The 14,344-nt window shown below is 33.5% G+C and overlaps 6 protein-coding genes across 6 annotated transcripts; 3 read left to right on the forward strand and 3 right to left on the reverse strand.

Annotated features, from left to right (window-relative positions):
• The first annotated feature begins 299 nt into the window (after positions 1-299).
• Positions 300-4,367, forward strand: LOC135802327 (uncharacterized). Its single transcript, XM_065315892.1, has 6 exons — positions 300-440; positions 496-2,086; positions 2,546-2,613; positions 2,666-2,799; positions 2,863-3,531; positions 3,588-4,367. Exons 1-6 carry the CDS (start codon positions 434-436, stop codon positions 4,362-4,364), a joined length of 3,246 nt encoding a protein of 1,081 aa, XP_065171964.1. The 5' UTR covers positions 300-433; the 3' UTR covers positions 4,365-4,367.
• Positions 4,368-5,216: 849 nt separating this feature from the next.
• Positions 5,217-6,767, forward strand: LOC135802329 (uncharacterized; the record flags this gene model as incomplete). The annotated part of the gene is made up of 2 exons (XM_065315893.1): positions 5,217-5,912; positions 5,968-6,767. Coding segments are annotated over 2 exons (1,473 nt in total), but the record flags the coding sequence as incomplete, so codon positions are not given.
• On the reverse strand, positions 6,744-9,790 carry LOC135802158 (leucine--tRNA ligase, mitochondrial-like). Its single transcript, XM_065315686.1, has 6 exons — positions 9,639-9,790; positions 9,350-9,577; positions 8,032-9,298; positions 7,795-7,968; positions 7,554-7,745; positions 6,744-7,489 (listed from the first exon to the last, which is right to left on the reverse strand). Exons 1-6 carry the CDS (start codon positions 9,738-9,740, stop codon positions 6,777-6,779), a joined length of 2,676 nt encoding a protein of 891 aa, XP_065171758.1. The 5' UTR covers positions 9,741-9,790; the 3' UTR covers positions 6,744-6,776.
• Positions 9,791-9,863: 73 nt separating this feature from the next.
• LOC135802160 (protein lin-7 homolog C-like) lies at positions 9,864-10,981 on the reverse strand. The gene is made up of 3 exons (XM_065315688.1): positions 10,822-10,981; positions 10,349-10,749; positions 9,864-10,231 (listed from the first exon to the last, which is right to left on the reverse strand). Exons 1-3 carry the CDS (start codon positions 10,856-10,858, stop codon positions 10,076-10,078), a joined length of 594 nt encoding a protein of 197 aa, XP_065171760.1. The 5' UTR covers positions 10,859-10,981; the 3' UTR covers positions 9,864-10,075.
• A 275-nt stretch (positions 10,982-11,256) lies between these two features.
• On the forward strand, positions 11,257-13,630 carry LOC135802159 (tumor susceptibility gene 101 protein-like). Its single transcript, XM_065315687.1, has 7 exons — positions 11,257-11,569; positions 11,672-11,756; positions 11,822-12,051; positions 12,328-12,436; positions 12,497-12,927; positions 13,042-13,175; positions 13,245-13,630. Exons 1-7 carry the CDS (start codon positions 11,531-11,533, stop codon positions 13,432-13,434), a joined length of 1,218 nt encoding a protein of 405 aa, XP_065171759.1. The 5' UTR covers positions 11,257-11,530; the 3' UTR covers positions 13,435-13,630.
• LOC135802161 (transmembrane protein 258-like) lies at positions 13,492-14,138 on the reverse strand. The gene is made up of 2 exons (XM_065315690.1): positions 13,978-14,138; positions 13,492-13,925 (listed from the first exon to the last, which is right to left on the reverse strand). The coding sequence occupies exon 2, from the start codon at positions 13,923-13,925 to the stop codon at positions 13,692-13,694; it is 234 nt and encodes a 77-aa protein (XP_065171762.1). The 5' UTR covers positions 13,978-14,138; the 3' UTR covers positions 13,492-13,691.
• Between the last annotated feature and the right edge of the window lie 206 nt (positions 14,139-14,344).

Below are 14,344 nucleotides of genomic sequence, written 5' to 3' on the forward strand. Positions count from 1 at the left end.
AAATACGTTTGTCTCTTTTTAGTGTCGTTTCATTAATTTTGAAATCACAACGATTCTAAAAAGTTTTCACTTCAAAAGTTTTATTCGTTTTTTATATAATTTAATGTTGTGTTTTCCAAAAAATAAATCACCAGATACAATACTGGAAATATTTCCTTGTTAAAATTGACGTATCTATATATACATTCAGGAAATACTTATGACGTATTTAACTACCTGAATTCTCGAAAATTATTTCCCATGCGGCTACCTAATACTTGATATAAGCATTCTTGAACATATTTAAGGCATATTGGCAAAGATAAGAGAACATATTTCACCTATCGCTTTACAAGAATGTAAAAACAAGAATTTGCAATTATAAATACCCTTATCAATATATTTCCTAACGAGTTAACGCAAAATTGCATTCAAAACTGCTTCAGCTTTCATCATGCAAGGTAACTATCAATTTTTGATAAATTATCACTAATTAATTATACATATTTTTCCTAGACTCCGAAAAATATGTTTATAATCATGAGACTAAAGAGCTCTTCACTGGAGGAACGGCTTATACTTGCCCAGCTGGAGGTTTGGGAAAAGCAATGTTCGAAAATATGAAAAAACATGCGAAAGCAGGAATTATTGCACAAGTTGAAAGAGAAACAGGCATAGAAGAATCCTTCAAAAAGCTTCTAAGCAAATGTATCAAAATTGCTATATTCATGAAAGAGCAGGACATTCAACCTGGCGATGTCATTTCAATGTGTTCCGAAAACACGTTGAACAATTCAGCTGTATTATTCGCTTCAATTTTTATTGGTTCTATTATTGCTTCAACTGATCCAGATATTGCTGTTGAAGATACAAAACATTTATTAGACATGGTTGAACCAAAATTAATTTTTGTTTGTGAGAAATCAACAGATTTGATTAGAAATGCAACAAAAAATTGTTCCTACAAAACAAAAATAGTACCATTATATGGTGAATCAATTTGTTTTGATATGTACACGGAAGAAGACGAAGAAAAGTTTCATCCGGTTCATATTGAAGATACAAATTCAACAGCGCTGATTTTATTCAGTAGTGGATCGTCTGGATTACCGAAAGGTATTTGCTTGAGTCATAATTCAATCGTTGCAGATTTTGCGGTGAATGATACACAGATGACCAGGCTAGGCATGACTAAATTTGCCATTTTTACAACACTTTATTGGATATCAGGAGTTTCTATAACACTTTCAGCTGGGTACTTTGGTGTAACTAAAGTAGTCTTTAGAAAATTTATACCTAACCAAGTCTGGGATGATTTAGATAAACTAAAAGTGAATATATTCATCATTTCCTATTCCAATGGAATGCAATGCATACCATACTTGAAGCATATAATGCCGGATTTAAAAGCGGTGGTTATAGTTGGTGGACCAATACCAACTTTGCAATACAACGAATTTAAAAGGAAACTACCAAACACAGCATTATTTGTTGGTTATGGATTGACGGAAACGAATAGTATTGCCTACAATGACGGAAGTCATTCACCAGAATCCGCATATTTACCGATTAATAGAAATATTGTTATTAAGATTGTTGATCCGGAAAGTGGGACAGCGTTGGATTTAAACCAGACAGGTGAAGTTCGCGTTAAAGGAAAATATTTAATGAATGGATATTATAAGAAAGACACTGCGAATGGCTTTGATGAGCATGGTTTCTTTAAAACTGGTGATCTGGGATATCTAGATGGTAATTATCGGTTGTTTATAGTTGATCGCATCAAGGAAATGTTTAAATATCGTGCATGGCGTGTGATTCCTGCTAAAATCGAAAAAGTTCTACGTCAACATCCTGCCGTTCTTCACGCGGTTGTTCTCGGAATACCACATGAAGAAGATGATAATCATGCTGTGGGTATAGTTGTACTCAAAGAAAAGGTTTCCATTGCTGAGAATGAATTAATGAAATTTGTCAATGATAAGATGGATAATCTTCATCAGCTGCGTGGTGGAATTAAATTGATTCTAGAAGAGCAGATTCCATTTACGCCGACTGGAAAACTTAACAGATTGAAATTGAAGCAGAATTATCTAAATTCGGCCTTGTAGTTTGTAATTTATTGACAATGCGAGTAATGAGCAATATCAGTGACCTTTTAAACATAATTATTATTTACTTATTGGAGTTTTTATTTACTTAAATTCATTCAACTTTGATTATTGTATTTGTTCACTTATAATCTGTAAAACTGTTTAACTAATGATCTTTCCTTATCACCCAATAAACAATGCTTTACTTTGTATCTTGCACTGCTATATATATAATGTAATTAAATTGTAATAATTACAATTTGTAACTATCATGACGAGCATGATAAGCATGACTCGACAAAAACTAAATAAATATATAAATCTTACAATTAGAAGGATTATAAGTTATTCGAGAGATGTTAAGGTTTACATTGTGCTACATTTTCTTTTTCTTTGAATATATTCACTATATATAATTAGTTTAACTTGTAAACAGCTTCAAATGATAATATTCAGTATAAGTGCACAAACAGTAAGATTTTAAAAACAGTTTTTTCATCGCAACTGAACAAGAAATACAGTAATTTAGTCAATATGGAAGGTATGTCAGATTTTAAGTACTTGAAATTATTATTTATTGTAATTATTTATAGAAAAATACGTATTTAATCCCGTTACTAAAGAACTAAAGACTGGTGGAGATATTGATCCGTGTTTACCAGGCGGTATTGGAAAATTACTCTTTGAAAAACTTGAAATGTTTGCTCAAAGAGGTAGAACAGCACAGGTAAATCAAATTTGTGTACTTTTACTCCCAATTTCTTATAAATTAATTTTTAGATCATAGCAGAAACAGGCTGAGATGCAAAAGAAGTTAGCAATTTATATGCAAGATATCGGAATTCAACAAGGAGATATTATCTCTTCTTGTTCTCCAAACAATCTAAACAGTTCTATTCCTTTTATCAGCGGTTTATTTATTGGTGCAATCACTGCATCTACTGATCCTATTTTATCATCAGAAGATACAACTTATCTGTTAAACATGACAGAACCAAAATTGATTTTTGTTTCTGAAGAATGCATTGATCTCATAAAAAATACGAAGTATTATGAAGCCAACAGCAACTGTAAACTGATCGTATTACAGAAGCACGACAAATATGATAATATACCGGATATTTTGGACAGATATACTAATGAAGAAGCAAAATATTTTGAACCTGTATTTATTGAAGATACAACTAGAACTGCTTGTATTTTATTCAGCAGTGGGACTACAGGTTTACCGAAAGGCACCTGTTTGAATCATAACTATTTAAATGCCAATGTATTTACCAATAAATACATCGATTTGTTTGATAGCAAAGAGCATCAAAACACAATTTTGAGTTTTACGACACTTTATTGGATTTCGGCGGTTATGATTAATCTAAGTGTGTGTTACTACGGATTGAAAAAGTTGAGTTGTAGTAAATTTGACGCCAAAACTCTTTGGGCGCTTGTGGAAAAGTACAAAGTAAGTTTTTTTTATATGTAATTAATTGGTTTGTATATTAAAAGAGAATTTTTTAGGTGAATAAATTGCTTATGTCTTATTATCATTGCATTGAAGGACTTGAAACTTTAAAAACTCCTCAACTGTCACTCGACCATTTAATGATAATGGGAGGACAAATCTCGCCAGCGAAACAGGATCAATACGGTGAAATGTTACCAAATGCTCAGATTGTTAACGCATACGGAATGACTGAAACAGGAAGTGTATCAGTAAACTATGATTACAAAAATCGTTCATCTGGAAAACCTATGCATAAAAATCAAACTATCAAAATTGTCGATGCGGAAACTGAACAACCTTTAGATTTAAACAGGGTCGGCGAGATAAGAGTCAAACACAAGTTTCAAATGAATGGATATTACAAGAAAAACTCTGCTGATTGTTGGGATGAAGATGGTTTCTTCAAAACTGGTGATGTTGGTTATTTAACGGATGAATATGAGCTGTTTGTTGTTGATAGAATAAAGGAAATCAAATACCGCAGTTGGCATGTTTTACCGGCGAAAATCGAGCGCCACCTTGTTAAACATGCATGTGTACAGCACTGCGTTGTTATTGGTGTTCCTAATGAAGAAGACGACAATCATGCAATGGCAATTGTTGTTTTAAAGGATAACTTCACTGTTAGCAGTGAGGAATTGCTCAAATATGCCAACGACGAAATGGATAGCATTCACCAAATACGGGCTGGAGTGCGAATTGTTGCAAAACATGTTATTCCGTACACTATCACTGGGAAAATTAACCGACGTTTGTTAAAAACACAAATTCTGAGTGGCAAGTGCAATTGATGTACACATCAACACAAAAACATTCGTGTAAGTGAAATATTTAAAATGTAACACATATTGTTATTGAATAAATAGATAATGATAGCAAACATAACTTTGTTGCATTGTAATATTTCACAAATAAACTGAAAATACCAGAAATTTGAATAACAAGGTCATGTTATGTGATTTTTTCCCTTGAGTGAATTTATATTTGTTAAAAACACAAATATTACCTAATAAATATTAATAACAGTAACTGCGTTATGTGCAAATACGAAAATAATTATCGGCTAATCGCAACACTTGTAAAACCGAATTGTTTCCTAGTAAACAATTTACCTAGGTAATATGAATATCTATGAACACTTAACGTAAAATTAGAATGCAAAACCAATCAAGTAATTAAATTACAACAAATTTTGTCGTTTGGACTTACCTAATACGTTAGTTATGACAAATAATTAAATACAACTCAATAAAATATGAAAGCGTTATATATTCTTTCAAAAACGCCGGCGTAAAAATTACATAATTAGTTTTAAAACACTAGTCTAACAAGAAACATAATAGAAATGTCAGGTACAAGTATATTTTTTAAACTTTATCTTCAGCAGAAAATGCAAAAAATTTTATTTAATGCATAATTTTCCTATCACTTTTAGATATGTATGTGTTTGATCCATTTAGTAAAGAACTCAAAACTGGAGGAGATGTTAATCCATGTTTGCCAGGCGGTTTTGGAAAAATGTTATTTGAAAAGATGCGCAAATATGCTGAAATTGGTCTAACTGCACATGTATGCATTTAACTTTAATGTTTATTATTTATAACTTTAATAACAAATCTAAATAAATAAACTTTTAGATTAATGTAGAAACAGGATATGAGGATTCATTCATTGACTTCTTTAATAGATGCAGGAAACTTGCAATCTACCTGCAAGATACCGGAATTCAACCAGGAGATATTATATCTTCTTGTTCTTCAAATAATTTAAACAGTGCTGTGCCTTTCATTAGCAGTTTATTTATTGGAGCAATTTGTGCATCTACTGATCCTGTTTTATCACCTGAGGTTACCACGCATCTTTTAAATATAACAGAACCCAAATTAATCTTTGTTTCTGAAGATTGTATTGATCTAATTGAAGAGAGCAACTACAGAGCAGACAATGACTATAAATTAATCACGTTGCAAGAAAGTAAAAAGTATGAAAATTTACCAAACATTTTAAAACGATATTCTGATGAAGATGCTAAGCAATTTGAACTTGTGTTTGTTGAAGATACAAGTAGCACTGCTTGCATTGTATTCAGCAGTGGTACAACAGGTTTTCCAAAAGGGTCTTGTCTAAACCACAATTATTTAAGCTCAAATGTTATCACCAAACAATTCATTGAACTATCTGATAGCAATAAACATCAAGATACGGTTTTGAGTTTTACAACACTTTACTGGATTTCTGGTGTTGTAATCAGTCTGGCAAGTTATTACTATGGGTTCAAAAGATTGACTTGTTGCAAATTTGATCCTGAAACAATTTGGGGTTTAGTCGGCAAGTACAATGTAAGTTTTAGTAGATATTGTAAGTGACTTTAAAATTGTATAGCATACATTTTAGGTAAAAATATTACCAATGTCATATTATCATTGCATAGAAGCTCTGGACACTTTAAAAGTTCCTCAACCCAATCTTAATCATCTAGTTATATTAGGAGGACCAATATCACAAACAAAACAAAAACAATATGCAGATATGCTGCCAAATGCTTACATTATCAACTCGTATAGTATGACTGAGATTGGAAGTGTCTCAATAAACACAGATTACAGAGTTCCATCATCTGGAAAGCCGGTTCATAACGGTCAAACTATAAAGATTGTTAATCCCGAAACAGAACAACCTTTGGACTTAAACAAAACCGGTGAAATTAGAGTCAAGCACAAGTTTCAAATGAATGGATACTACAAGAAAAACTCAACTGGCTGTTGGGATACTGATGGTTTCTTTAAGACCGGAGACATTGGTTACTTATCAAATGAATTCGACCTGTTTGTAGTTGATCGAAACAAGGAAATGTTCAAATATCGCAGTTGGCATGTAATTCCAAAGAACATTGAACACCATATTCTAAAACACACATGTGTAACAGAATGCGTTGTTATTGGCGTTCCAGTAGAACATGACGATAATCATGCTATGGCAATAGTTGTTTTGAAGCATAACAGCCACGTTAACAGTGAGGAATTATTAAAATATGCGAACAACCATCTCGATGATATTCATCAAATTCGCGCTGGAATAAAGTTTGTCACAAAGGACGCAATACCGTATACTACCACTGGAAAAATCAACAGGCTTCTGTTAAAAACACAAATATTAAATGGTAGATCATAATCAATAAATATAAGTATATTAACTTTATCACTTTAATTATGAACAGCAGTAGAGTTGTCAACATCATCTGCATTGGCCTTTGGCGGTGGATCGCTTGTCACTATATTTACAACTCCTTCGTAGCCTTTGTGTATGACAAAATTAACATCTATAACTGTTCGTGTGGCTAATACTTCCCGCACTTTAGCCTGCTTCATGGCTAGCTCTATAGCAACATCTTTCGGTAAAACTTCCAAATCTTTCCGTGGCATTTTCAAAACAGCATTTTCAGTCCCATTTACCTGGCATACCAAGTCTAGATTATAGTCGTAGTCAATATCTGGCCATCTCTGTTCCAACACACCTTTATCCCACTGAATTTCTTCATTGGTTGTCAATCTATTCGGAGCCGAAACAAAACCAGACCATAACTCAGATGCAAAATGCGGCGCCATAGGTGCTAACAAAATAATTTGGCATGCTAAAGCCCTTTCAAATTGTAAACTACGCGCAAAAACTGTTGCAGGCGCTCTTCTTATACTGTTCGTCAAACCTTGCAGCTTTGAAATGGCTACGCTTATTTGCTGCGAATCGCAATAATTAAATGTTGCGCCCTTCACGTAATAATTTCGCGAATCAAACATGTAGTCCTCGTTCGCTTGAAACTCGTCCTGCTTAGTTATTTCTGGCATTTCCTTTCGATGATGTATGAAATCTTTAATTGTTAGCCAGAGCCTTCTTTGCCAGTTGATTACACCTGGGAAAGCTAATCAAACATTTTTTTTTTAAATAAATTAATCTGTTTGGGAATTTAATCTGTTAATATTTACTGTTGCTGTTCCAATTCCGATGTGAAGTTGGAGCTACATCGGCCAATATTAGTAATCTGGTTGTGTCCACTCCATATTCATTAAACATATCAGTTGGGTCGGTTCCGTTGTACTTACTTTTACTCATTTTCTCCCATTGCATTACAACAGGCTCACCTGTTTCTTTGCAGGTTGCTTTGTTTTTCTTAACATCTGCAACTTTTTAAATAAATAACCCCATCATTGGTACAAGAAAACTTACTTATAACATTAACTTTATTCGGCGATAGATATTTTCCAGTTCCTTTGACTCTGTAACTCCTCCCCATAACCATTCCTTGTACCAAGAGGCGTTTAAATGGTTCTCGTTCTTGTAACATTCCCAAGGAATGCAAGAAATGACTTATAAAACGCGCATAATACAAATGTAAAACCGCTGAAACCAACATTTTCTTAACACATACTCAAAACACAAAATATGATCTAAAACTATTCTCACCATGTTCTTTTCCGCCAATATATAAATCAACCGGCGCCATTTTCTTACCCTTTTCGACGTCAAACATTTCATTATTACAATCTCTATTTAAATATCGTAAGTAATACCAACTACTATCTACAAAAGTGTCCATTGTATCTGATTCCCGTTCAGCTTGCTGTCCACACTTAGGACAATCCACTTTTTTCCACTCTTCATTCGAGGCCAAAACTGATCCGACTCCCAACACCTCATTGCATTCTGGTAATATAACAGGCAACTGTTCTTTTGGAACAGGTACAGCCCCACATGATTTACAGTGAATTATTGGTATTGGCGTACCCCAATATCTTTGACGAGAAATTAACCAATCGCGTAACTTTGAACTCGTGTAATAACCACCTGCATTAAGTTCTGTTAACTTTTTAATTATATCTTCTTTAGATTTGAATTTTAAATCAATTGTATCATTGTTATATGTTATATTATGTTGATTGCAAAATAATTGATCTTTTTCATTCACAAGTGGCATTCCTAAATGACAATCGGTTCCTTCAGCAAATTCCAACTCATTGGTAACGTAAATTTGTAATTCTTCGTTTGTAATCGGATTTATCGCGACTGAATTTAATACTTGTGTATTTTCATTGAACTTTTTTAAAGGTTTTGACTTTTTAGCTATTAAATTGTTGCTTGATACTGCTATAAATTTAACAGTTTCCAAATGCTCTACTTTGTCAGTCCATAAAGTTAGTAATTCATTAGTTGTTTCTTGTCCATTTGATTTTTTCACTTTAAAATCAACAGCAATCCCATTGCAATCACCTATCCAATGTTTCTGTAGCTTAATAATGTCTCTCCAATCTTGTAAAATTGAATCATTGAGGCCATCCTGTAAAGCTTTAGCAAATTTAGTTGTTTTAATAAACCATTGCCTCAACAGTTTCTTTTCCACTTTGATGCCTGAACGCCATGAGCACCCATTTTCATCCACTTGTTCATCAGCTAAAACTGTACAATCAACTGAATCCCAATTAACAAGTGCTTCCTTTTGATATGCTAGACCAGCATGAAACAATTTAAGGAATAGATCCTGTGTCCATTTATAATATCTTGGATCACAAGTGGCTAACTCTCTATCCCACTCAAAACTACAGCCTAAATGTTTTAACTGATCCTTCATGTGCTTTATATTGTTGACTGTCCATGTAGCTGGAGATGTTTGGTTTGCAATTGCTGCATTTTCAGCTGGGAGGCCAAATGCATCCCAACCAATTGGATGAATTACCTTATAAAGAACAATATTATTAACATAACTATTAAATTAATAAAAACATACATTTCTTCCATTCATTCTTTGATATCTTGCAATGGAATCACTGATTGTGTAGACTCGAACATGACCCATGTGCAAGTGTCCTGATGGATAAGGAAACATTGACAGCACATAATATTTCTCTTTTGTATCATTACAGGCTTCATTGTATTTAATACTTGGATCAGTGGCTAATTTCTTTGACCAGTGCTCTTCTATTTTGTGTTTTATATCAGTATTTAAGTCTTGATCCTGATTACAAACACAAATCATTGAATAATTACTTAAAACTAAGTTTTAAATTGTATATTACCCATAAATTTAAACTCGTGAGTGATCTATATCTTGAAAGTGAGTATATTTGTTTGTTTCTTAGCAGAGGAAGGAAGTTTATTGATGTTCTTATGAAAAACATTTTGTGGAGTTTTAAAGATTTGCTAGAAAAGTAAGGTTATGTACATTCATGCAGTCAGGATTTAAAATATTGATAGCAAATGGAATAGAGAATAATTTTCTTCATAAAGAAATACAATAAGTATTAATGAGTAACTAGAGCTTTAATATGAATATTTTGATACTATTACACATATATTCATGGAATACTAAACAATTTTTGAATATAAATATAAAAGCCACAAAAGATCTTCAACTTCTATCCAAATACTATTTCATAATCATAAATAAATGCTTTACTTATATTTCTTTGCACAAATAATCTATTTTTTAAGAATTAAAGTTAAATATTTAAGCCTAATTGTAGTTGTTTCGCCTGCGGGCGCGTTGTTTATCAAAACGCAATTCCATTTCCTCCAGAACTTTTGGTGTGTAACGAACTACCAATTTTACTGATCCGTGGGCTTGCTTCAGTAGTTCCACAGCTTTTTCGTGGTTTTCACCTTCTACAGACTAAAGAGATACAAATATATAGAATTAATCAATATATTGATTATCAACTAAACTAAGTCAGGAAAAATGAATATAAATTTAATTCTATTAAATTAAATAGGTCAAATTAATACTTACAACACCATTAACACTCAACAGTTGATCTCCTCTCTTTAATCCCCCATGTCTATCAGCAACACCCCCAGGGATAATCCTTGATATATAAATTGGGGAGTTTTGTTCCTTGCCACCCATTACATTAAACCCTAAACCTTCTTCAGTTTTAGGTAGTTCTACCACTCTTGGATGAGCATGACCCTCACTGGCTGCAAAAGCAGCCACAGTGGCTTTGGCAGTGGCTGAGGCTCTCACATCTTGTGAACCCTGAATATCAACAGTCTCATACACATGTTCATACACTTCTCTCACTGCATTGAGGAAGTCTGATTGCAGGACTTTCTGCAAAGCGGCGAGTTTGGTCGCTGGCACCTCGCCGTTTTTCTGGAGTTTTTCTAGTAACTCCACAGATCTTTTAATGTCTGCAAGGTATCAAAACAACAAAATTAGGACGCATATTGTATAGAATAAGAATTAGAAGATAAAAGTATTACCTCTAGAAAGTGTTAAAGGTTCAGCGACTTGGGCCATTTTTAGTTGATTGCAAGATCTTGGATATTCTGAATTTATTCTATATTTTGTTTGTTTTCTCTACCACCCACATAAAATAATCGATGCCCGTTTGTTTTCTGTCAGACAAGTGTGTACGTTGTGCGCATGCGCATTCTAGCAATGTTTACTGGAAGGATTTACAGGGCGTAAATAATACGGAAACGAGTTAAAAATTGATGAAAATGTTTCAAAACTATATAATTATACTTTTACTGCAATTATCTAAGTACACACAGTTTTGATTGAATTATTTAAATTCATGTAACTTTAGTGAAACGTCAGTGTTAATAGAATTGCATTTAAAGTCATTTTTTCTTGTCGCTTTGTATAATATCTATTTTGAAGAATAACAATGACTCATTGCATCATTCAAGTAATTTTTTTACATTCGTATAATTTACTGTAAGCTTTACTTCATTATACCATTACTTATCGTTCATTTGAGTAAGTTTAAATCACGGGCTCGGAAAATCAAGTGTGGATTAATTGTGTGTGTAGTGGAATAGTGCGTGTAGTGACTAGACAGCTGTCATTGTTGTTTCGTCGCAGTCACTGTACGAACTCAGTTGAATTCAATAATAATTTAGCCATCAGAATAGTTTAATTAAGTCGATATTAACACAAAACGAGGGAGTGATATTCCATACAAAAATGGTGTACGCTTCGGTGCTTCGGCAATGGCTGGGAAGCGTAAGTATTGCCCAAGCATACATTCTTACATTTCATAGTGATATGATGATGTGGTGATGATGTTATTCAGCTATAAATACTCATTTCTTACGTTTTGTCTAGTATAAAACACCTGACTCCGCAATCACGGATATCGTAACAGCCACCAATCAATACAAAGGATTAGAACCTCTGCTTGAGACATACAGTAAATTTGACTTCTTTTATTTGTTATTAAAGTATTGTAGTAATGTATGATTGGTTTTCTTGTAGCATTCAATGATGGATCATCTCTTCAGCTTGTTAACTTAACAGGTACAATTCCCGTGCGTTATAAAGGCAATACATATAATATTCCTATTAAAATATGGCTCATGGACACACATCCGAGAAATGCTCCCATTTGTTATGTGAAACCTACCAGTGACATGTCAATTAAAGTTTCTATTTATGTGGATCAAAATGGAAAGATTTATTTGCCATATTTACATGATTGGAAACCAGTAAGTACATATTTCAAGAGTTTTATATTTTTAGCATTCTATTATTGTACTTTCCAAATGTTTAACACTTGGGTTCAAAAATTGTGCTGTTAGAAATCATTCCATTGAATAACCAGAAAAATATTCACATATTTGAAGGATACTACTTTAATAAATTGGATAAACTCTATGATCTCTCAAAAAACACAATTTCTGCTTAAAAACTATGCTTTTGTAGTTGTATAAACTCAAATTTGAGTTATTTAGTGAATATATCTCATGTTTCTATTGTTCTAGAACGATTCCGATTTATTAGGCGTAATACAAGTAATGATAATGACATTTGGTGAACATCCGCCGGTATTTGCAAGACCCAAACAACCAGAAGTTGCGTACCCAAACAATCGTAAGTAATTTGCAGTTTAAAAACAATCCAACGTTTTAAATTTTTCCTTCGTTTCAACAGCATATGCATCACAAGGCGCTACAAATCAATTCCCACCGTACCCAACGGGTCCAGGTTTCTCAAGCTACGGTGGATACCCTCCGTATCCACCTATAAATACTAACGTAAATAGCGGAGCGGGAAGTGGCTTCGGCGGTGGTTATCCACCCTATCAAGCGCCGTATCCACCAGCTCCTGGCTATCCAGTCCCCGGCGCAGGCCTACCGAGCCATATTCCCGGACAAGGCGTAAACGCTAACGCCGGTACGATAAAAGACGAACACATTCGAGAGTCACTGTTGTCTGCAATCGAAGATAAGTTGATGCGACGCATGAAGGAACAGTATCAACAGAATCGAGCCGAGTTGGATACGCTCAAGAAGACGCAGTATGAATTGAAACAGGGGAAAGCCAAGTTGGATTCTATTTTAGAGCAATTAGCAAAGGAAAAGGTAAGCAAATATTGCAACACGAGCGCAATTCTATCAAAATATAGTCGTAAATGTGTCTAAAATCATGATTGATGACGTTTTTATTGATTATATCATTATTTGTTAATGTTCCAGAGTGATTTGGATAAAAATATCCTAGTTCTCAAAGACAAAGAACAAGAACTTGAGAAAGCTATAGAACGACTCAGCAATCAAGAAGCCATTGATGTAGACGATGCAGTCACAACTACTGCACCCTTATACAAGCAGTAAGTGTTTAACATCCTAAAAATAATGAAATTAATAAATAAAAACTAAAAATTGTGCATTCATTCCAGATTGTTAAACGCATTTGCAGAAGAAGCAGCCTTAGAAGACGCCATCTACTACATGGGTGAAGCGTTGCGTTGCGGCGTGATCGACCTGGACGTCTTTCTGAAACAGGTGCGAACGCTCTCGCGGAAGCAGTTCATGTTGCGCGCCTTAATGCAAAAGTGCCGCCAGAAGGCAGGCCTCATGCCTGTCTAATGTTCCCCGGAAGAGCGAACGAATAATATTTACACATTCACACAAAGCACACTTGGCTTGTTATTGATTGCTATTATTGAGAAATGTTATAAACCACATTTTATCGACTTATATTATTATTATATTATAGAAAAACAAAATATATTTAAAATTTAAACCCATGTTTGTAATTCTAAATAAAAGCAGAACAGACTGAGTCTTGTGGTTGTTGTGATTTTGTAGTTGCAACTTAAATCTTAAATTACTGAGTGCTTTTATTAAACATATATACCAACTGACAATAGCAGGAATAAAATACCAAATCCAGAAAATATTGAGGCCACCAATGAGACTAGTAGTTCCTTGCGCAGGCTGCGCGTGTGTTTATTGCTCGTTACTTCGTAGATGAAGAACCACGCCGTGAAAAAGATGCCAATTCCCAGCAGGATTAATGTCAGGTGTGGAAAGATTGCTGGGTTGACTGGAGATACATATCTTGTCATTGAGTCCATCTACAAAAATTTAACATAAATATATCGCCACTCAAAACAGTTAAATGCTTACTTTGTGTTTGTTGTATTTGGCTTTCAGTGCTTGGAATTAAGAACTATCTAATAAAACTTGTTGGAATAACGTGGCAAACAAACACCGGCTCGTTTTCTGTCAAACAAGTAACAAGATGGAAACAAGTCATCGTGTTTCAATGTGCGCATGCGCAGTAACACCATAACACATTTATCTAACTTTAACAATTATTCAAGTAAATATTTTATATTTAGAGTTTAGTTGTAAGTATAATAATATTTCATAAAAATATAATATTTATTTTAAGGTTGTTTGTTTATTTATCTTATCTTTTGTATTTTTGTTGCAAGTTCAATAAAAAAATAATTATGTGCAATTAAATGCTTTTAAATATTTAAAAACTTCA

The sequence above is a fragment of the Atheta coriaria genome, unplaced genomic scaffold, assembly GCF_025399875.1.
Source record: "Atheta coriaria isolate IRGN ID8LTWV9N9 unplaced genomic scaffold, Caltech_Dcor_3.1 hic_scaffold_16_pilon, whole genome shotgun sequence".
Taxonomy (NCBI): domain Eukaryota; kingdom Metazoa; phylum Arthropoda; class Insecta; order Coleoptera; family Staphylinidae; genus Dalotia; species Dalotia coriaria.